The sequence below is a fragment of the Oncorhynchus masou genome, chromosome 15 (assembly GCF_036934945.1).
Source record: "Oncorhynchus masou masou isolate Uvic2021 chromosome 15, UVic_Omas_1.1, whole genome shotgun sequence".
In the NCBI taxonomy this organism is placed as follows: domain Eukaryota; kingdom Metazoa; phylum Chordata; class Actinopteri; order Salmoniformes; family Salmonidae; genus Oncorhynchus; species Oncorhynchus masou.
The window spans coordinates 65,902,044-65,925,681 of NC_088226.1; the positions used below are offsets into that span (position 1 = coordinate 65,902,044).

Below are 23,638 nucleotides of genomic sequence, written 5' to 3' on the forward strand. Positions count from 1 at the left end.
TCTACACTTCAGTACATTTAAAATCTGACACTCAAGTAGTATTTTACTGGATTACTTTTTCTTGAGTCTTTTAATAGTAAAGGTATCTTTACTTTTACTCAAGTATGACAATTGAGTACTTTTCACACCTCTGGTTACTAGATAACACTAGACAAATGAAAGGGGAAACATATATGTATCTTTGCCTTGGATGAATAGGGGAAACTTCTAATCATATTTGAATAGGGGAAACTTCTAATCATATTTGAATAGGGGAAACTTCTAATCATATTTTCTGACTTGCTGCAGTCAAATTTTGACACCAGAATACTAGCTACCTAGCTATGTAAACCACGCCTCTCTGTGAAAACACCTTCTGCAATGTTGGTTACAAGACAGTACTAATTTAAATTAGGCAAGAGAATAAGACACTACCATTGGTGTAATAAATTAGTATTTTTACGATGTCACCAAAAACCCTTTTACAATCCCGACTTCTGAATCCAAGTGTTTGAAATGGAAGAGGATATCAGTAACTTTATGATCAAACTTTATCAATGTAGAAGCAACAGTCATTTTTATATTTTGGTCATTTTACTTAGATCTGATTTCATCCAAATCCGGTAACAAAAAAAAGATTTGACTTGCTATGACTGTGAGATGTGGTTGTATAGTTGAATGAACTGACTGTTAGTCACTCTGGATAAGAGTGTCTGCTAAATGAGCAGACACAATTGATAAACAATTGCAAAGAACACTGGGTATTTTTATTGGTTTTGTTTCGGGGGCGGAGCTTATTAGAATAATGCCCTGCATGTTTTGACTTCATATTCAAGCTGAAAATATTGACAATGCTACCAAATGAACAATTATATGACTTTAGGTTTATGGATATTATAACGTTGCTTAGCTTCACATAAAAATGATATGTGAAAATGTAGCTATTGCCACAAATAATTAAACTGCAGTAGTACAGTGCAGAACTGATGCAAAGCCTTTTTTGTCCTATAGCAATCCTAGTGAGAGCCTAAGTGAATACTGTATCTTATCAATAAAATTAATTACTTTAACACAATAGAATATGTATTTGATAAGGCCTTATTTTGAGGGCCTAGTTTTACCCTAATAGAGTGACCTGAAACTCATAGTTTACAGACCTACTGACCTGCATTCAGAATGACTACCGGGTTGGGAAGACTAAGACTACCTAAACCAGGGGTGTCAAACAATTCCCCCCCTATCTGAGATAGCTACTGCAACCCTCATTCTCCACATACAACACCCGTTCTGCCAGTCATTCTGTTAAAGGTCCCCAAAGCACACACATCCCTGGGTCGCTCCTTTTTTTCCAGTTCGCTGCAGCTAGCGACTGGAATGAGCTGCAACAAACACTCAAACTGGACAGTTTTATCTCAACCTCAATCATGGACACCCTTACTGACAGTTGTGGCTGCTTTTTCATGATGTATTGTTGTCTCTACCTTCTTGCCCTTTGTGCTGTTGTCTGTACCCAATAATGTTTGTGCCATGTTTTATTTATTTATTCAATTCCTTTTTTGTGGGGGGGGGGGTTTATTATATTTTTTTGTACCATGTTTTGTGCTGCTACCATGTTGGGCTGCTGCCATGTGTTGCTACCATCTTGTTGTTGTGTTGTGTTGCTACCATGCTGTGTCTTCATGTGTTGCTGCCAAGCTATGTTGTTGTCTTAGGTCTCTCTCTATGTAGAGTTGAAGTGTCTCTCTTGTCATGATGTGTGTTTTGTCCTATATTTATTATTTATTTTTAAGGCCATCCCCCATCCCAGCAGGAGGCCTTTTGCCTTTAGGTAGGCCGTCATTGTAAATAAGAATTTGTTCTTAACTGACTTGCCTAGTTAAATAAAGGTTCATTAAAAAAGATTTAAAAAACATGCGGCCTGCAGGATTGGCGTGCGAGGAGGTCCAAACAGGCCAGCGGGGGATTTGAGTAAAAACTCAATATACATTCAAATTAATTTAAAAAATCTAAACTGTGTAGAAATGATGACTGAACTATATTCATACAGTTTCTTGACTGTCCAGCTCACTACTAATCACTGTGCACAATCAATGGACCTATATTCATAGAGTTTACCCAGCGAGCACAGTGGATCTGAGCCGATTCTGGCTGAGAGTCGGGGCACCCAGCTGAGAGTCAGACTCGGCCGATGTCATGTGGCCCGAGTCTGGGCAGCCTTCTGCAGTATTACTAATGGCTAGGATGCGGGGATTGTGCCGTGGTGGAGATATTTGTGGGCTATACTCGCCCTTGTCTCAGGATGGTAGGTTGGTGGTTGAAGATATCCCTCTAGTGGTGTGGGGGCTGTGCTTTGGCAAAGTGGGTGGGGTTATATGCTTCCTGTTTGGCCCTGTCTGGGGGTATCATCGGATGGGGCCACAGTGTCTCCTGACCCCTCCTGTCTCAGCCTCCAGTATTTATGCTGCAGTAGTTTTTGTGTTGGGGGCTAGGGTCAGTTTGTTATATCTGGAGTACTTCTCCTGCCCTATTCTGTGTCCTGTGTGAATTTAAGTATGCTCTCTCTAATTATCTCTTTCTCTCTTTCTTTCTCTCTCTCGGAGGACCTGAGCCCTAGGACCATGCCTCAGGACTACCTGGCATGATGACTCCTTGCTGTCCCCAGTCCACCTGGCCGTGCTGCTGCTCCAGTTTCAACTGTTCTGCCTGCGGCTATGGAATCCTGACCTGTTCACCGGACGTGCTACCTTTCCCAGGAGTGGTAGAGATACTCTTAATGATCGGCTATGAAAAGCCAACTGACATTTACTCCTGAGGTGCTGACTTGCTGCATCCTCGACAACTACTGTGATTATTATTATTTGACCATGCTGGTCATTTATGAACATTTGAACATCTTGGCCATGTTCTGTTATAATCTCCACCCGGCACAGCCAGAAGAGGACTGGCCACCCATCATAGCCTGGTTCCTCTCTAGGTTTCTTCCTAGGTTTTGGCCTTTCTAGGGAGTTTTTTCCTAGCCACCGTGCTTCTACACCTGCATTGCTTGCTGTCTGGGGTTTTAGGCTGGGTTTCTGTACAGCACTTTGAGATATCAGCTGATGTACGAAGGGCTATAGAAATACATTTGATTTGATATTGATTTGATTGATTCCGGTGTGAGTTATCTGGCCCAGATGTAGTACCTGGGGTTCGGGCCGATTGCAGTGAGCGTTATCTGGCCCAAATGTATTACTTTCATTATTTCTTTATCTCCTCATTATTTGTGTGATCAAAAAAATACAATTAACATTTAAATGAAATTCTTAAGAGTCCTGTGTAGTATTTTAGTATTTAAAACTTTGTTTAAGGCAATTGATAAGCATTAAAAACTTGGTGGAACTTCCCGAGTGGCACAGTGGTCTAAGACACTGCATCGCAGTGCAAACTGTGTTTTCAGACTTCCTGGCAGTTTGACATGAGAGAAAAATTAAATGTTTCTCAAATGTTTTACATTTTTATCGGTGAAAAATATTTTGCCTGATGTTTTAGTCACTCAAAAGGATTTTACATGGGAATCAGAATGACTGTTTGGGACCTTCAACACAGTGTTTGATGTTTTTTTTTTAAACAATCAGCTCTTGGAGACAGCTTGCATTTACTGCTTTGATTGATTATTAATATAGCTTTAAAAAAGAGTCCATATTTCTTACATAAGAACATCTGTACGAACAAAACTGTTGCCAGTTTAATTGGAACTTGGCTGGGTTGGGTAGGTTACTTTCAAAATGTAATCCATTACTCCCTAACCCTGGAACTTGGTCTAAGGAAAAGAGAGCAGCAGGAAGGGGGGTGAAGAACATTGTGTACTTTAAATCTTATTCCGTGACTTTCCGATGGAGACATGTGACAGACACTGTGATTTTAGTCAGTCGGCATAGTTGATCAATTGACACAGAACAGTATGGTCATCACATGCCATTATGTTGTGATTTTTTAAATTTATTCTGGAATGAAAAAAATGTAAAAACACAAACGGGAATTACTTTGCCTTTAAAATAATAACGTGGATGAAATGACGTTCCTGCTGGAAAAAAAGTTTATTCTCCATTGATATACTTTTAGCGTTCGCTTTAACCTGCCTTGTGTCCCAGATGGGCAGGGTTAGCACTTTTGGCACTTTTCTATCGATTCCATTGCGCTAGGCAAGTTCAATCAAGCCCAGCTAAAGTATTTGCAATTATGTCAAATGGTATTTGAACGAAGTTCGGATTTTTTAAACCTAGTTAGCACATCAGTTTGGAAGTACACGTACAAGCACTTTAGTTAGCAAATAAGTGGCTTTTTGAGTACATGCTCTGAGGTTGCAAGATCTGGAGTTTGATTCCTGGCCGAGTCATGCAAGACTGTAAAAATAGGACTTCTGCGTTTCTGCTTGACTCTTAGCATTAAATAGGTAGACTGGGGGTAAGGCCCTGCGCAAAACAAGCGTTCTGTGTTCTGTCCAAGGGGTGCTACAGAAACAGCTCGTACAAGGCTGCTTACTTTACTTGAGAGTGCACTGAAGGAAATAACACCATCTATGGTAGCTGTGTAGGGGAGCACTATTGTAACATAATCCATGTTTTTCGACCCACAAAATAATACTAGATCAAATTTAGAGATAAGGGGTATATTGTCTGGAGAAATAAGTCAAGGTATTGGCCTGAAACTGAATTTCCTTCGTGATATTATCACCTAATATTTTTAGAACAATGTTTTCCATAACAAAGGAATAATTAAGTTAAAGTTCCAGACGTTGTAACTCAATTATGTGAATGTATGTTAGAGCTATTTCAGGGTCTGTTTCAAAATGTGTTACTGCTTTATGCGTTCTCACATTCTTACAGGAATGATCCTCCAAAATGTAAAGTGTTCTTTATTCATGCGTTCATATTGCACCTTGCTGAGTTTTCACAGGTACTGAGAATGCTATTTACATATTTTTTTGTCATTAAAAAAGGTCCGTTTTGCATGTTGTACAATAACTTATGATTAATTCAACTAAATAAGTAGCCAAATAATAAAATAAAAAATGATAATAAAAACATTTGACAGTTCTCAAAAAATCAATCCACACCGGAAATGCACCTCCCCAAACATTGTTGTGTAGCTAGCTAACGTTAGCTTACTTGCCTTGAATGGGCTGTCATGAATGAAATTGAAGCCTTATTCCACCACCTTAGCAGGGAAACTATAGAGAAGGTAATAATAAAGTTGTCTAATATGTAACGTTAATAATGCTAGCTAATGCCTGTATCTGCTTACTAGACAGTTGTAGCTGTAGCCTTCATTTACGTTCCAGTCATTGGCTGTAGCTAGTGTAGCTGGCCAGCAGTGGTAACACTGCTAGCTAAGGTTTCTCAGCCTAAAGAGAGAATAATATTTACAACAATAGCCAGTTTACTGCTGTTAGATGTCAATGGTTGCATGTACTTTTCTGGTGCACAGCCTATGAATAACGTCAACCACCACTGAGGACTAACAATGCTAATAGCTAGCTACCATGCTGCTATGTGCTGACGCCAGCTAGCTAATTAACTATGTCGCTTGCAAGCTGCATAAGTTACATTTAAAAAATAAAACATTTAGCAGACGCTCTTATCCAAAGCGAATGCATACATTTTCGTACTGGTACCCCGTGGAAGTCGAACCCACAACCCTGGCGTTGCAAGCGCCATACGAACATTTTATGTTTAAAACTAAAGGGAGGTTCAAATAGTGTTCCTTCTGCTGTGCACACGACTTTGTTACTGGATGAGGAGGATATGATATCGACCTCCGTTTTATGAATTTGGATTGTTGAACTGTCACTAAACAGCCACCCTCTCTCCTGTTATAGCCAGGCTATTATGTGGCCTGAAAAGTCAGGCCCTGGTTGCTCTCATCAGTAGTTTTGAAGATTGGACACAACAATGACATTATAAAGGACGCTAACAGAAAGTGAGTGAGTACACAATACGCCTAATTGGTCAATGCTAGAGAAACAACAGTGGTTGTTCCTACACATTATTTTTGGTTCGGCTAGAAACATGGGCACAATGTATGGCTAAATAGCATATGTACACAATTTGACCAAAGCCACTTTTATTTTAACAGACACTCTCTTTCCCTTTCAGTCTTTTCTGTGCTTTCATATTCCCTCTTTTTCTCTGTCTTTTCCTGCAGGGCAGCATGTCTTCAGGTCACCGGCTGCGAGATGTAGAGCAACAGCACCCCCTGCTGGACGGAGAGGAGGCTGCAGTGGGTTCTGCAGCAGGGGAGGCGGAGCAGGTGTGGTTCATCCAGGACGGCTGTGGCATGGTCTGTGCCTTCATTACCTGGTTCCTGGTGCTCTACGCTGACTTTGTGGTCACCTTTGTCATGCTGCTTCCTTCCAAGAGCTTCTGGTACGCTGTGGTCAACGGCGTGGTCTTCAACTGCCTGGCCGTGCTGGCTCTCACCTCGCACCTACGCACCATGCTCACCGACCCGGTGAGTGAACCAACCGCCGCTGCAGGGTCGTGTTCGTTAGGACAAAAACGTAACAAAGGAGTGAAGATGCATTGTAATGTTGGGTGACTTGGAAAAGGGAGTGACTTTGAACGGAGTGCAAGACAGAGCATACAAGAAGTAAAAGAAGCAGTCAGAATGACGAAGGGTAAGTCTGAGGGCAGTCTGATGCTCCTGGGCACAGAATAGTAACAATGTGTTGTCCTATTAGCAGTGAAAGAGCTGACTTACTAGTAGGTTCCTTTAAGTTTTGAATGAGTCTGTCCAAACATGTCATTCTGACTGTGTCCATTCTGTCCAACCATGTGTCTTGTTTACAGGGAGCTGTGCCCAAAGGCAACGCCACCAAGAAATACATGGAGAGCCTGAACCTGAAACCAGGAGAGGTCATCTATAAGTGTTCCAAATGCTACAGCATCAAACCTGAGAGAGCCCACCACTGCAGGTGAGGAGGGGACACTTCTGTTGCTTTTAAGTATTATTGTTATGCTTTATAGTATCTAAAGGGTTTTCCTGGCTGAGTCACTTGGCTAGGCAAAACCCCCTATTTAGCCCTACTGTATCTTTTGGGTCCTGTTTGTTAGGCAAACTTTTGAAATGGAAAACAAAAAGGAATGTTTCTTATTGCAGAAGTCCAGGTAGTCCTTCCCGGGTTTCAGTCCCCCCCCCCCCCTCCCTCCCTCCCTCCCTCCCTCCCTCCCTCCCTCCCTGTTTGGTGCCTAATGAACACGACCATGATGTCGTTTCCCTCCTTTGTAGTATTTGTAAGCGCTGCATCCGTAAGATGGATCACCACTGTCCCTGGGTGAACAACTGTGTCGGCGAGAACAATCAGCGCTTCTTTGTCCTCTTCACTGTGAGTTCCGTCTCAGTTCCACCTTGTTGAAGGTCTTGTGCACAAGGGAAATACTGAAATGCATCTGTAGTACATCGGTCCAATTAATCAACGTCAATTAATCAGACTTTTTTTTTTCTTGCATCGCTGACATCCCTATTTTGTACTGTTGTGTAGTTTTGCATGGAAGCAATTGGTTTGACAGAATGATTAGTGTTTCATCTTTATTTGTGGTGTCTTATCATAAAGGCCTGTAAACCACATTGGTGCTGCTGTGCTTTTAGCTCTGGCCAGATAGAAGTATGATGATGTATTATTAGGATAGGTTGTGATTGTGTACACTGCTCGTCAATGTGCTTTTGTTGTAGCTTTATGCCTGTGTGCATTGTCAATGCACAATGAATTACTATGAATGTTTTTACCATCAATACCAGGATTGGGTAATAGTTCCCTCTCTCTTTGCAGATGTATATAGCGATGATTTCCACCCATGCTCTCGCCCTGAGTGGCTACCAGTTTGTAACCTGCGTCAAGGTCCAGTGGAGTGGTGAGTATCATTATATGATTGCAGATGAGTTTTCTAAATATACTGTTCCCTGTTAAATATAACTACTTTGACCGTAGGGAGCCCTGTTTAAAAACAGCTGACTTCAATGTGCCCTGTTTTAAAGGCACAATCTGGAAAAAAAATGTTTTACTCAATTGTGTGTTAACAAGTCTTTGTTAACAATAATATACAGCTTCAAAACTATCATTTTAATCTAGTGGACTATCATTATTCGTTTCTATAGCTCCGTCTATGAATTTGAGAAGGGTTAAATTTCTCCAGCCCCATCCCTCACCTTTTATAGCAATCCAATTGGCAGAGCTGTCATTTGTTGATTTTTCAAATTAATTATTATAATTTCAAATTAAGGATTGCAGCTGCAAATACAACTACATTGAGGTGAGTGTTAATGTGATTATCCTGAATGGTGTTTCTGCCACTCCAGAGTGCAGTGACTTTTCCCCCCCGGTGACAGTGATGCTGATGATCTTCCTCTGCCTGGAGGGCCTCCTCTTCCTCACCTTCACCGCTGTCATGTTTGGCACTCAGGTCCACTCCATCTGCAACGACGAGACGGTGAGGAGGTTAATATAACACTATATGCCACTTTCCAGACACTGTTGTAATCCTAAGCAACTTTCCACGCAGTGAGTGGCTACATTTTCAGTTTGATTCCTGCGGGAATTGAACCCACAACCGTAGATATACAATGTACATTAGATGATTAAGAATTGTTTCCATGTTATACATTACATTCTCAGGTCCAATCCATCTGCAAGAAGACGGCAAGGAGCCAAACCACATGGATAGAAAAATAATAGATAGACATTCAGTAGGGCAAAAGGCATTACAGAACCCCGTTCTACGTCGACTATTTCTATCAACAATGTAGAATGGATAAGATTCTCTATTCTGCATGATTGGGATTTGTTTCTAAAGGTCTTGCGCCTCTGAACAAGCACATGGCCGTGGTAGTGAAGTCCCAGTGAGGGAAATGGGGCTTATTTGCATATGACTCATCAGCCTCCTTCAGAAAACCTGTTGATAATGTAAGGAAGAAGAAACCTAGCTGGGGTGACATTGATGAGACTAGTGACCAATGACCGAGGCTAATTTACCATTGTGGTTATTTGACCTCATTCGCTCTGCTTTATTGAATCCTCACCTGGTGTTGATGTTTACCTCCTCTGTGTGTGTTTACCACAGGAGATTGAGCGTCTGAAGAATGAGAAGCCCACGTGGGAGAGGCAGGTTCGCTGGGAGGGCATGAGGAGCGTGTTTGGAGGCAAGCCGTCACTTCTGTGGATCAACCCGTTTGCCGGGCTCCGACTGCGCCGGCTACTCGCCACACGCTCCCGGAAAGCTGGCCCTGAGTTCTCTGTCTGACCTCTCACCTTATCAGCAGTTTCTTAATGTACTGTCTGAGACAATCTGTAGAACCTGACTCAGGAGCTGGCTTTGACACCAGGGTCCTGTTCATTTCAGGCACCAAACGGAAGAAAACGGACTCAAACAGGGAAGGTCCAATAAGAAACGCAATTTTTTTGTTTTCTGTTGCAAAATGTTTTCCATCGTGTGCCCTAATGAACACAACCCAGCTACAAGGAAGACTCAAGTTCTATCCAACAGCATGGACAATGGTGCTTCTGAACATCATGTAAGTATAGGTGGCATGGATCAGGACTCAGACTATTGAGCGACCCATCGAAACCTGCTGAAAGATCAAATGAAGGTGCGCTGTAGTCCTTAAACAGACAAACACTACATATTGCACAGTTACAGGAAGCCTACAGGGAGGAGGATTCATTTCATCTGTTTATTTATTGACTTCTTTTTAAAGACACTCATTGTTGTGTTCTTCTCTTCCTGTCACTCTGGGGGTGTGTGAGTGAGTAAAGCCTGATTTATACCTTACCTACAGTACATGCACAATGCAAGAACCCAATTGGCTACTCAAGATGGCGATGTCGTGTACTTGTGTCTGCTTACAAATTGCTGGAGTGCACACGTCTGCGTATTTTGTCTACGCAACTAGCAGGACCGCCATTTTGCGTCACTAATTGTAATTCTTGCATCCTATGTATAAAATGAGGCTTAAGTGTCCCTACCTGACAGTAGCTAGCTGTACCTCTGGAAAAATGATGTACTAGAATTGGTGTTAACCACTATATATCCATTAATTAAACATTTAAAAAAAAACATTTTATGAATATATTGCTGGATATATTGCTTGAGAATCATGTTGTTTTTGCCTAAATGTCAGTTTACATTCTCTGTATTGCATTTTTTTTATACCTTAAAAATACATGTTTACCGCTTGTAGGAGTTAGATGAGTTGGGCTGGGGATGGAGGAGTATGAAATATGAATAATTAATGGTTGCCAGCAAGATGATAGAGAAATACTAGAATCAGCAGTTTGGGTTCTACATGAGGCAATCGCATCAACTTTTAGTAATGTGTCTGACAAATTTGCTGTGACATGGACAAGGAACTTGTTTCATTACCCACACGTTAGCATTCAACCCTTGGTCATGATTATTTTAATGGGAAGTATGCTATGATAATTTAACTGTGCTCTGATTTAAAGTTACACTTAGCGATGCACAAAGGAAACCGTAATATCGGTCCAATTTCCACAACTAACAGCATTGAAGCTCAAGGCTAAACTTCTCTGCTGTTTTGTTCCTGTAGCTACCACGTTGTAGCATCGTGAAGAACACCCGTGGCTACATACTCTGTGACTTCCTCACAAGTATTCCACTGCAGTACACTCCCCTATGTATACCGGGGACTCTCCTGTCACGCTGATTGTATGATTCTGAAATTCTGAGCAAGTCTGATTAATCATTATAATCTTTTTTTTTTATTTGACATGAAAATGTTTTGAAGACGTGATGGACTGGATAAAGGAATGTATTAGGACTGAGCTTTTTTTATATTTTTTTTAATGTTTTGTTTGGAGATGTTATGTACTTCTGTTTTGAAACCTTTCCGTTTTTTCGCAGCTACATTTACTGTGCTCCCATTAAATCAACTTCATTTCTACCTCCTAAAATCCAGATCTATTTGTCCATATTACTGACTAGATAAGAGTGGGAGCCCACTATGCAGCACTTGGAACTGGTGGATGACTTGATGTGCACAGAAGGCTTTATGTGAAGCACTGGTCCCAATTCCCTCCCTTCACCTTGGCTGTAAACCCTTTAAACCTTGGCAGTTTAACCCACTGTCCCTAGGCCATCATTGAAAATAATAATTGGTTCTTAACTGACTTGCCTAGTTAAATAAAGGTCAAATAAAAAATAATTAAAACAATTATTCAGATCTTCTAAAACATAAGGGTCAGGGCTGAGGAGAATGCCTCGATGGAATTGGAACACCCCCCTATCCACATCGATGGAACAGTAGTGGAGAGAGTAGCAAGTTTTAAGTTCCTCGGCATACACATCACAGACAAACTGAATTGGTCCACTCACACAGACAGCATCGTGAAGAAGGCGCAGCAGCGCCTCTTCAACCTCAGGAGGCTGAACAAATTTGGCTTGTCACCAAAAGCACTCACAAACTTCTACAGATGCACAATCGAGAGCATCCTGGCGGGCTGTATCACTGCCTGGTACGGCAACTGCTCCGCCCTCAACCGTAAGGCTCTCCAGAGGGTAGTGAGGTCTGCACAACGCATCACCGGGGGCAAACTACCTGCCCTCCAGGACACCTACCCACCCGATGTTACAGGAAGGCCATAAAGATCATCAAGGACATCAACCACCCGAGCCACTGCCTGTTCACCCCGCTATCATCCAGAAGGCGAGGTCAGTACAGGCGCATCAAAGCTGGGACCGAGAGACTGAAAAACAGCTTCTATCTCAAGGCCATCAGACTGTTAAACAGCCACCACTAACATTGAGTGGCTGCTGCCAACACACTGACACTGACTCAACTCCAGCCACTTTAATAATGGGAATTGATGGGAAATGATGTAAATATATCACTAGCCACTTTAAACAATGCTACCTTATATAATGTTACTTACCCCACATTATTCATCTCATATGCATACGTATATACTGTACTCTATATCATCGACTGCATCCTTATGTAATACATGTATCACTAGCCACTTTAACTATGCCACTTTGTTTACATACTCATCTCATATGTATATACTGTACTCGATACCATCTACTGTATCTTGCCTATGCTGCTCTGTACCATCACTCATTCATATATCCTTATGTACATATTCTTTATCCCCTTACACTGTGTATAAGACAGTAGTTTAGGAATTGTTAGTTAGATTACTTGTTGGTTATTACTGCATTGTCGGAACTAGAAGCACAAGCATTTCGCTACACTCACATTAACATCTGCTAACCATGTGTATGTGACAAATAACATTTGATTTGATTTGATTTGGGACCGGGTGTCTTGACACCATATGTGAAGGGACCTGGATTTTCCCATTTCTGAACTCCACCCATCATAGGTAGTAGGGTGAAGTTACCCTTAGATGCTGACCTTGGCCAGTTTTGCATTTCCCCCACTAATGGTTAAGGTTAGATCCTGATCCTAGATCTGTACCCAGGGTTAACTTCACCCCGGACCTATAGTAAAAGTTGTAGTGAATAACTTCTTATCCTACGGGCCATATCAACATATCCACACTGGCAGAAAGTAACTAACTGCAGCTCCTCATTGCTATAAAAACTCCTAATGTCAAGAAGACCACCCATGTTATGTGGGACATCCATAGTAGTGCTCCTGGCTCTATTGGGTTTGGGTGATCCCTTGGCGGACCCCCCCATCCTGACCTACCAGCAGACCAGGACTTGTTCTGGGGAGTGGACCAGTGTGACTTTGCCGTCATGCTGCGTGCCTCCGGACTGGAGTGCTTCTTGGTAAGATGCTATTATGTTAAGATTTTATTCCACAGTTTAGTAGTACAATAACAGGATGTGTGTGTGTGCAGTTGAAGTTAGAAGTTTACATACACTTATGTTGGAGTCATTAAAACTTGTTTTTCAACCACTCCATAAATTTCTTGTTAACATACTATAGTTTTGGCAAGTCGGTTAGGACATCTACTTTGTGCATGACACAAGTAATGTTTCCAACAATTGTTTACAGACAGATTATTTCACTTTTAATTCACTGTATCACAATTCCAGTGGGTCAGAAGTTTACACACACTAAGTTGACTTTGCCTTTAAACAGCTTGGAAAATTCCATAAAATTATGTCATGGTTTTAGAAGCTTCTGATAGGCGACTTGACACCATTTGAGTCAATTGGAGGTGTGCTTGTGGATATATTTCAAGGCCTACCTTCAAACTATGTGCCTCTTTGCTTGACATCATGGGAAAATCTAAAGAAATCAGCCAAAACCTCAGAAAAATAATTGTTGACCTTCACAAGTCTGGTTCATCCTTGGGAGCAATTTCCAAATGCCTGAAGGTACCATGTTCATCTGTACAAACAATAGTACGCAAGCATAAAAAGCCGTCATACCACTCAGGAAGGAGACTCATTCTGTCTCCTAGAGATTAACGTACGTTGGTGCAAAAAGTGCAAATCAATCGCAGAGCAACAGCAAGGGACCTTGTGAAGATGCTGGAGGAAACAGGTACAAAAGTATATATCCACAGTAAAACGAGTCTTATATCGACATAACCTGAAAGGTCGCTCAGCAAGAAAGAAGCCATTGGAGTGGCCATCACAAAGCCCTGACCTCAATCCTATATAACTCAGTTACACCAGCTCTGTCAGGAAGAATGGGCCAACATTCACCCAACTTACTGTGGGAAGCTTGTGGAAGGCTACCCAAAACGTTTGACCCAAGTTAAACAATTTAATGGCAATGCTACCAAATATACAGTTGAAGTTGGAAGTTTACATACACCTTAGCCAAGTACATTTAAACTATGTTTTTGACATTTAATACCAGTAAAATTTGCCTGTCTTAGGTCAGTTAGGATCACCACTTTATTTTAAGAATGTGAAATGTCAGAATAATTGTAGAGAGGATTATTTATTTCAGCTTTTATTTCTTTCATCACATTCCCAGTGGGTCAGAAGTTTACATACACTGAATTAGTGTTTGGTAGCATTGCCTTTAAATTGTTTAACTTGGGACAAATGTTTTGGGTAGCCTTCCACAAGCTTCCCACAGTAAGTTGAATTTTGGCCCTTTCCTCCTGACAGAACTGGTGTAACTGAGTTAGGTTTGTAGGCCTCCTTGCTCGCACACGCTTTTTCAGTTCTGCCCACAAATTTTCTATAGGATTGAGGTCAGGGCTTGACCTGCCCTGACATAATTTTCTGGAATTCTCTAAGCTGTTTAAAGGCACAGTCAACTTAGTGTATGTACACTTCTGACCCACTGGAATTGTGATAGATTATTTAATTTATAATTCACTCTGTCTGTAAACAATGGTTGAAAAAATTACTTGTGTCATGCACAAAATAGATGTCCTAACCGACTTGCCAAAACTATAGTTTGTTAACAAGAATTTTGTGGAGTTGTTGAAAAACGAGTTTTAATGACTCAAACCTAAGTGTATGTAAACTTCCGACTTCAACTGTGTGTGTGTGTGTATATATATATATATTTCTCTTAACTGTTATATTATCTTATGTTATGCCTTCTAATTATTGCCTCTTGGTCTGAAAATGTATTAAAAAGCGTCGGGGTCAATATCACAAAGCAGTATCATTTGGACCATGCTACATTTTATATTTTGATTTTAGAATTTTGTATTCTGTTTATGTTTTACTATATAAAGGAAATATTAAACTTGTAGAAAAACATGTTGGCCAAGCTTCAGCACTTAGATAATTATAAACACATTTTCAGTGAATCAGCCATAAGATATGCACTTACCTGTCTTTAATTACTTTCATTGGAGTATTTTAATAATATTTACATTTTCATAAAGCTATTGTGTCCCCTTGTCATTCCTGTCCATTTGTTCTGGTCAAATTGTAAAGAAATAACAGATTCTGTATACAGTGTGTGGTTTGATACAGAACGTAATCTAATTTGCACCTTATATTTCTAAATTGAGACGGGTATTCATTATATTTTATCCAAGTTTATGTGTATGGTGTCGGCCCTGTCTTACTCTTTAAAATACATGACACAAATTCTTGATATTTGACAATGTAACTGAATTCATTTGAAAAAGATGCCAAGATAACAGGGTGGACAGCTAATAACAGGACATAACAAATGAAACCCTGAATACTGAACAGACATCTACAAAGTAATACATTTAGTAACAACTTTGCGGGGGTGGGGGGGGGGGTGCAGCAATGCCTTGGCCTTGGGTGTTCTTCTTGAATCTCTTAAGTTCTTCCATTCTGCACACTGCACTCTGTCACTGAGTTCAGCCATTGCCTTCTTCCTCGTCTCGTTCTTTCCTCCGTCTATCTAGATACTCCTAATCAGATTAGGAATATTGTTTGTGATACAATTCCCTCAGCAAATATCTATGGTCATATACAATGGGAGAAAGCATGGAAAATTGCTAACAAATATTGTATCATTAACAAAGTAAAAGACGTTTCATTTAAAATGTTACAGAATTTATGTGAAACATGTTTTGGAAAGACTAAAGCTGAATATAACTGATTTCTGTGGAATGGAGAAGACCATTTTGCATTTGTTTTCTGCCTGTATTTATAGAATATTTTGGATTGACATACAGAATTCAAAAAAAAAGTTGTACTATTTAATGGTTTTGATATGATTTCAGAAATTCTGACAAAGATGTATAGTTAAGTCAACTACTAATTATACTAGGTCAATTTCATATTCACAAAATTCAAATGGTCTAATTCAAAACCAAACTTTCACTTTATAAATTAGTTTAAACAATGGCACTAACTAAAATGAAAAACAAAAAGGCAATTCAAACTTGTATTTACTTATATGATTTGTTTAGGATTCCTGGCAATGTAAAGTGTATGCATGTGACTATTCCACTTTTGTTGATATTTGTTAAAATAAGTGCCAGTTACCACAATGTAACAGGGTGGACAACTACTTTGAGGATGTACAGAAAAGTCAATATTCTTCTGAAAAGTGAAGCAGTTAACAAAATTGAATGAAAATTGAAATATTTTTACAATGTATAATTTTAATCCTAATTATTCTCATTGAAGTTGTTTGAGCAGCACTTGGGACATTGAATAATTACCTCCTTCCACTGAAAGAAAATAGTCTAAAATGTATAAAATTAACTTTGAAGTCTGTCATTATGCCTCTATTATCATGAAGGCATACACACAAGGAGCCTTCTGAAATTTGATCCAGTGATTTCTTGGACAAAGTTATTTTTACTTGCTTAGTTTAAAAAAAGTGGCATAATTACACTTGCATGAGGAGAGGTGAAGATAATTACCTTCTCTCCAACATGGTGGTCTGATTATAGGTGTTTCAGAAATTACATGTCCTAGTACCCATTCTGACTGTTTAAAAAAAAGGCAGCCATGCAAAGTTACTGGTATAGTGCTGATGAGATTAAAGTACCAGAACAGCAATGAGTGGAGGCCACCTCCTGTTGGTTTATTGAACCATTTCTGGCAGGACAGTGTCTTCCCATAAATGCAATAGAGAAAAAGTATTTGTAGTCACATGGGCATTAAAACAAGGTTCCTTACAAAAGCAAGCAAATGTCAAGAGCATAGACAACCCTACCTTTTAAACTAACTCTTAAGTGTCACTTTACTTCAACAGGAAAGTTGATGTCAATTTAACCAAACCCCAGTTGATTATCCAAGAAACCCAGTGTGAACTTGGTCTATAATGATACTACAGAGACCAAAAATAGTCTCCTGTACTGGCAAACCAAGAGAAGCATACAGCACAAAACCATTAAGTTGTTCTTTTCTCTATAGCCCATTTAATGTCATGATTCAGGTAGATCACGTCAACACTACTGGATGGATATGGGGCCAAGGACAGCGTCGGCTTCCCACTGCACATCTGGGGAGAGAGAAGGCAATTGTAAGAGGACTAGAATTATCATAAACATGAGATGTATTGCCAATGTTTAAGAATGTGCAAAACAAAGTCCCTCAAGAGGCAAACAGCCAATTGAATGATGACCGCACATGTCAGTTAGACACACCGGGTCAAGCCACAGTACAGCACCACTGGACAGGGAGAGCAAGGTGGGGTTAATAGCCTTCCTCAAGGGCACACGGATAGGAGTTCTCAGGATCTGGCCCAGCAGCCCTCAAGTTGCCAAATCATTTGTGTTGAGCCTCAAGGAAGCTGAAATGTTGAGACAAGTGAATTTGAAAACTCAAGTCATACCAGCGTGGATGGAAATAGCCCTGGCCCTTCTCATGGTACAGGTGGTATCACAGCAACCACACACCTGGTCATCCCCATCTGCAGACCACCACCTGTGAAGAAAAACAAATTGCTTTACCAGTATTCAGTAGACCTGAAACAAGAAATTGAAGAACAATCCTGCCAGTCCAGTAAGAAATGTGCTTCCATTGCAAAAATCAACACACCCATCAGAAGAAAAGTCACACTATACATTTACCCTTTGACAAAGGAACAGGCCTTTCCCTCAGCAGAAGTTGGGGAGGAAGCTGCAGAGGCCTTCAGGTGGCAGGTTATGTAGATCACGTCCATTTTTTCCTGGCTAGTTTTGCTGTTGCTTCCAGGGCCAGCATACTGCTGTTTGAATATGAAGGTCTCCAGCTGGATCTGAAGCTTGTGGTCCTGTGAGCGAGGCAGGAACTGGGAACTAGTGCCCATCAACGCAGCATCAACTAGACACCTGAAGAACCAGAAACCATTGGAGGACATTTCACAAGGAGAATGTGCAGTAACATTTGCAACTTCTATGGACCATTTCAGTAGATAGAGATTACTTCTAGTTCTGGACAAAATATTATAGTTAGTGGAGAACCTCAATTTAAAAGGTATTTGTCCAGAATTAGGCTCATCTGCTTTTGCCAGTAAGCTGTATGAAACTAGTTGTAAAGTCATAGTTTGTTGGTCAATTATTTTCAGTAAGAAATGTGGAATTGGTATTTCAGTTAATATTTAGCAGACACTCCCATCCAGTGCATTACACTAACGTTGCTAAAACGACAGTCTGCAAGCAGAACCCTCAATATAGCATCTCAGCTAAAGCGGTGTTAGTAAGACAAAAGTACAGTGAGTTTAAATTCCTGATCCCAAACCTGGCACGCGCCACCTTTGAACAATGCCCTCTCCAACTCACCCGTCATTCTCAATGAATGAGTATCTGGGCTTAGAGTTAATGTCAGGCACCTGTGTGGCAACACAGCTTTCCACAAAAACCCGCAGAGGCACATGGTGGTACTGCAGGATAGAGGCTTCCATGCGAATCAGGTCACCTAGGAAGTACTGACTGGAGGCCCTCTCAATCTGCCAGTCGTCTAGAAACCAAAAATCTGTGTAATTTAATAGCATCTTCACAAAGAAACCCCCAAAATTATAGACTTCACATTACAATGTAACAACCATGTCAGTCATTTCTGGGCTACAGTAGGTTGCTGCAAGTTGTGTGTAGCATTCACTGGGACCAGCAAGTGTCAACACAACACCTTAACCATTACACCAAGAGAACCAAACCGCTTCGCGAGGTTGCTAGGTGTTGGCTAAGGGGGGGCTACCATACAGACACTAATAATAATTTACAGACATGGAACTACCCACCAGTCATGAGCTTGAGAGAAAAGTAGAGTTGCTCCTCGACAAATTTAGAGTCTGCAAAGAGGGTCCAGGTAGGCTTCAAGGCATTGCTGCTCCCATTGAGTTTCCTGCAAGGGGAGAAATGGACATTAGTCATTGCAAAATTAACTCGAGTCCTGAGTGACGTCAGCCTTCTTCTGATAAGTCAATGCACCACAAGTCGTCTGCGTGGAGAAGTCTCACCTCTTGTAGTGGCACTCAATGCCTACAACAGCCTCAGTGGTCCTTACAACAGGGGTGTTGGCAATACTGCTTGGTTTGTAGAGCAGGTAGAAGGTATAGATGAAGGCATCCTCTACCATCTGTGAAGTGGTAGCAAAAAAACAAGTGTTTCAAGCAGTTGCTTTAAGTAACTCCATTTCATTTCACTTCAAATAATGTTTTATTTGTCACATGCTTTGTAAACGTGTGGACCAAATGACACTTCATTTAGAGAATAAAAAGTCCAAGACCAGGCTTACTATGTGTCCAGGAAACCAGTCCTGAGATGTAAAATATTTTAACTGGACATTTAGATTTGAACAAAGGTTACCTGCAGTTTGCTGCCGCATCCCTGCAGCTCAGACTCAAATATCAGCCTTTGGGCTTCGACATCCTCCCCAACTGCAGCACAGCCGCCCAGGGTGAGATGCGCCGGCGGGATGAGTTGCCCAATACCAAACAGATCCTGCTTGACCTCCACCTGGACCAGATTCTCCCCACATTTGACCCCCACCGTGTTGGCAGGGACAGGCTGCTTCAGCTCAACATTTCTCACGGCAGGCTTGGCCTCTGGCACTGGATCACGAGGAAACGTCCAGGTCAGCGGAGTTTCGAAGCCTTGCTTTGACTGGAACACTGAATCCTGCTTCCTGGGTTGCAGCATTGCAGATCTCTGGTTCTGGAAGCCCCTGGGTTGCAGCACAGCAGACTTTTGGAAGGCCCTGGGGTTCAGAGCTGCATGAACCCAAGGAGCTGACAACACAGCATCCCAGAAACATACAAACGCAGCAACCACTGCCAAAAGCTTAATTAGCACCTGCTTTGAGCCCATGGCTGCAAATATCAAATGCTGAATTCACAACATCTCCTTGGGTGTCTAGGAAGAACCTTTTAAAGCCATCTGGTTGAACGTGAACCCGCCCCTTCATTAATTAGTGTAATCAACCTCAAGACTGTGCTCATTAAAAGGCCCTGTAGAATACTTAAGAAAAGCATCCTACCCATAGAGCAGGGGTGGGCAACTCGAGTCCTCGGGGGTCTGATTGGTGTCACACTTTTTCTCAATCCCTTGCAAACTCAGTTGATTAATCAAATTGCATTCTAAACTGATCATGATTAGGTGATTATTGGAGTCAGGTGTGTTAGCTGGAGCTGGGGTAAAACTGTGTCACCAATCAGGCCCTCAAGGACTGTAATTGCCCACCTCTGCCATAGAGAATGACAGAGACCTCTTGTGGCCAAAAGGCCATGTCAGCATGGCCAGCGCCATTGAGGGCTTCCACCATTTTAAAGTAGTCAACTGGGTGGGGACTTCCAACTTCATTGGATGATCATCAGGAGGGCTCAACCAATCGTGAAGAAGAAAATCACTACTTCAAAATGGCGACTGCCTCAATGGGGTGTGTTCAGTTTACCGCATCATTTGCTATGTTGAGTGACGGTTTGTACTGAAAGACTCAGTTTGTTTCTAAGTTGCGTGACAGCACTGAAAGACACTTTTTCACACCGTTCTTGAACACACCGTTCTTTGCACACCGTTCTTGAACAGCCTTTGAGGTACGTTTGTGCCCGTTTGGTAGGTTTGGTGAGGTGGGGCCTGATCAATGTGAGTGTGACCATCTTACCGAGGCTACATCACTTTCTGTTTTTGTCTGTCAAAAGTACAACAACTTAAGTCAACTACTGTCGGATGGGTTGAATAGGTGAAAAGATGGACCGTTACTGTGTTTCTTGGAAGACAATTCATGCTTTCAAGACAACTGGGAACTAATAAAAAATGTGGTCAAATCATGACGTCAGTGATCTTTAGGTCAGAAAGTCAGAGTTCTAGAAAGAGACCAGAGTTTCCGACTTGGAATCCCTTCTTCTGTTTTAATAGCGGTTGACATCCATTATGTTTCATTACCACCCCCAACTGAACTATAGTATACAGTCGTGGCCAAAAGTTTTGAGAATGACACAAATATTTAATTTCCACAAAGTTTGCTGCTTTAGTGTCTTTAGATATTTTTGTCAGATGTTACTATGGAATACTGAAGTATAATTACACGCATTTCATAAGTGTCAAAGGCTTTTATTGATAATTAGATGAAGTTGATGCAAAGAGTCAATATTTGCAGTGTTGACCCTTCTTTTTCAAGTCCTCTGCAATCCACCATGTCATGCTGTCAATTAACTTCTGGGCCACATCCTGACTGATGGCAGCCCGTTCTTGCATAATCAATGCTTGGAGTTTGTCAGAATTTGTGGGTTTTTGTTTGTCCACCCGCCTCTTGAGGATTGACCACAAGTTCTCAATAGGATTAAGGTATGGGGAGTTTCCTGGTCATGGACCCAAAATATTAATGTTTTGTTCCCCGAGCCACTTAGTTATCACTTTTGCCTTATGGCAAGGTGCTCCATCATGCTGGAAAAGGCATTGTTCGTCACAAAACTGTTCCTGGATGGTGGGAGAAGTTGCTCTCGGAGGATGTGTTGGTACCATTCTTGATTCATGGCTGTGTTCTTAGGCAAAGCTGTGAGTGAGTCCACTCCCTTGGCTGAGAAACAACCCCACACATGAATGGTCTCAGGATGCTTTACTGTTGGCATGACACAGGACTGATGGTGGCGCTCACCTTGTCTTCTCCGGACAGGCTTTTTTCCGGATGCCCCAAACAATCGTAAAGGGGATTCATTAAAGAAAATGACTTACCCCAGTCCTCAGCAGTCCAATCCCTGTACCTTTTGCAGAATATCAGTCTGTCCCTGATGTTTTTCCTGGAGAAAAGTGGCTTCTTTGCTGCCCTTCTTTGACACCAGGCCATCCTCCAAACGTCTTTGCCTCATTGTGCGTGCAGAGGCACTCACACCTGCCTGATGCCATTCCTGTACTGGTGGTGCCCCGATCTCGCAGCTGAATCAACTTTAGGAGACGGTCCTTGTGCTTGCTGGACTTTCTTGGGCGCCCTGAAGCCTTCTTCACAACAATTGAACCACTCTCCTTGAAGTTCTTGATGATCCGATAAATATTTGATTTTAGGTGCAATCTTACTGTCAGCAATATCCTTGCCTGTGAAGCCCATTTTGTGCAAAGCAATGATGACGGCACGTGTTTCCTTGCAGGTAACCATGGTTGACAGAGGAAGAACAATGATTCCAAGCACCACCCTCCTTTTGAAGCTTCCAGTCTGTTATTCAAACTCAATCAGCATGACAGAGTGATCTCCAGCCTTGTCCTTGTCAACACTCACACCTGTGTTAACGAGAGAATCACTGACCTGATGTCAGCTGGTCCTTTTGTGGCAGGGCTGAAATGCAGTGGAAATGTTTTTGGGGGATTCAGTTCATTTGCATGGCAAAGAGGGACTGTGCAATTAATTGCACTTCATCTGATCCCTCTTCATAACATTCTGGAGTATATGCAAATTGCCACCATACAAACTGAGGCAGCAGACTTTGAGAAAATTCATATTTGTGTCATTCTCAAAACTTTTGTAGATCCATTACACTTTGTGATGCAAAATGGGAAAAGGGAACCATGAAAATTTTTAAATAAATACAATTTGAATACACATATTTGAATTACCCTACCAACTAACCCTATACTCATTAAAACCCATCATATTATTCCACTACTTTAACCCTATCTAACCGTGCACTATGCCAACGGCCTGGGAGGAAGTACACCACCACTCAGCAAACGCTGTAACTCTTCTGAAGTGAAATCTCGTACACTTCGGTTCAAAAAAGGAAATCAACCAAGTGATATTTTATTTTATTTTACCTTTATTTAACCAGGCAAGTCAGTTAAGAACAAATTCTTATTTTCAATGACGGCCTGGGAACAGTGGGTTAACTGCCTGTTCAGGGACAGAACGACAGATTTGTACCTTGTCAGCTCGGGGGTTTGAACTCTCAACCTTCCGGTTACTAGTCCAACGCTCTAACCACTAGGCGTAGTGCCTAATGCTAGGCACTACGCATTAGGCCCTAATCTATGGATTTCACATGACTGGGAATACAAATATGCATCTGTTGGTCACAGAGACCTTAAAAAAAAGGTAGGGGTGTGGATCAGAAAACCAGTCAGTATCTGGTGTGACCATTTTCCTCATGCAGTACCACACATCTCCTTTGCATAGAGTTGATCAGGCTGTTGATTGTTGCCTATGGAATGTTGTCCCACTCAATGGCTGTGCAAATTTGCTCTATATTGGAGGTAACTGGAACACGCTGTCTTACAGTTGTACTCAAAGCACCCCCCTCCCCCTCTCTCTCTCACTCCCCCCTCCCTCTCCCCCATCTCCTTACCTCCCTCTCTCTCCACCTCCCTCCCTCCATTTCCCCCCCTTCCTCCATTTCTCCCCCTCCCCCTCTCTCTCCCCCTCCCTCCTTTTCTCTCTCCCCCTCCATCCCTCTTTCAATTCAATTCAATTCAAGGGGCTTTATTGGCACAGGAAACATATGTTAACATTGCCAAAGCAAGTGAAGTAGATAATATACAAAAGTGAAATAAACAATAAAAATGAACAGTAAACATTTCACTCACAGAAGTTCCAAAAGAATAAAGACATTACAAATGTCATATTTTTTATATATACAGTGTTGTAACGATGTACAAATGGTTAAAGTACAAAAGGGATAATAAATAAGCATAAATATGGGTTGTATTTACAATGGTGTTCAATCTTCACTGATTGACCTTTTCTTGTGGCAACAGCTTACAAATATTGCTGCTGTGATGCACATTGTGGTATTTCACCCAGTAGATATGGGAGTTTATCAAAATCAGGTTTGTTTTCGAATTCTTTGTGGATCTGTGTAATCGGAGGGAAATATGTGTCTC

At 41.4% G+C, this 23,638-nt stretch overlaps 2 protein-coding genes across 4 annotated transcripts; one reads left to right on the forward strand and one right to left on the reverse strand.

Annotated features, from left to right (window-relative positions):
* Positions 1-5,080: 5,080 nt before the first annotated feature.
* Positions 5,081-10,924, forward strand: LOC135556672 (palmitoyltransferase ZDHHC7-like). Of its 3 annotated transcripts, none has more exons than XM_064990050.1 (8): positions 5,081-5,199; positions 5,837-5,941; positions 6,163-6,468; positions 6,807-6,931; positions 7,246-7,342; positions 7,787-7,868; positions 8,314-8,444; positions 9,075-10,924. In XM_064990050.1, the coding sequence occupies exons 3-8, from the start codon at positions 6,169-6,171 to the stop codon at positions 9,252-9,254; spliced, it is 915 nt and encodes a 304-aa protein (XP_064846122.1). In that variant the 5' UTR covers positions 5,081-5,199; positions 5,837-5,941; positions 6,163-6,168; the 3' UTR covers positions 9,255-10,924. The 3 variants fall into 3 exon arrangements, with proteins under 3 accessions (XP_064846122.1, XP_064846121.1, XP_064846123.1); XM_064990049.1 differs by having other exon boundaries at positions 5,837-5,937; XM_064990051.1 differs by having other exon boundaries at positions 5,837-5,937; positions 8,314-8,452; positions 9,075-9,181.
* A 5,880-nt stretch (positions 10,925-16,804) lies between these two features.
* On the reverse strand, positions 16,805-19,642 carry LOC135556903 (zona pellucida sperm-binding protein 3-like). Its single transcript, XM_064990311.1, has 7 exons — positions 19,142-19,642; positions 18,793-18,911; positions 18,574-18,677; positions 18,116-18,293; positions 17,426-17,665; positions 17,188-17,279; positions 16,805-16,854 (listed from the first exon to the last, which is right to left on the reverse strand). The coding sequence occupies exons 1-7, from the start codon at positions 19,640-19,642 to the stop codon at positions 16,805-16,807; spliced, it is 1,284 nt and encodes a 427-aa protein (XP_064846383.1).
* Positions 19,643-23,638: the final 3,996 nt, after the last annotated feature.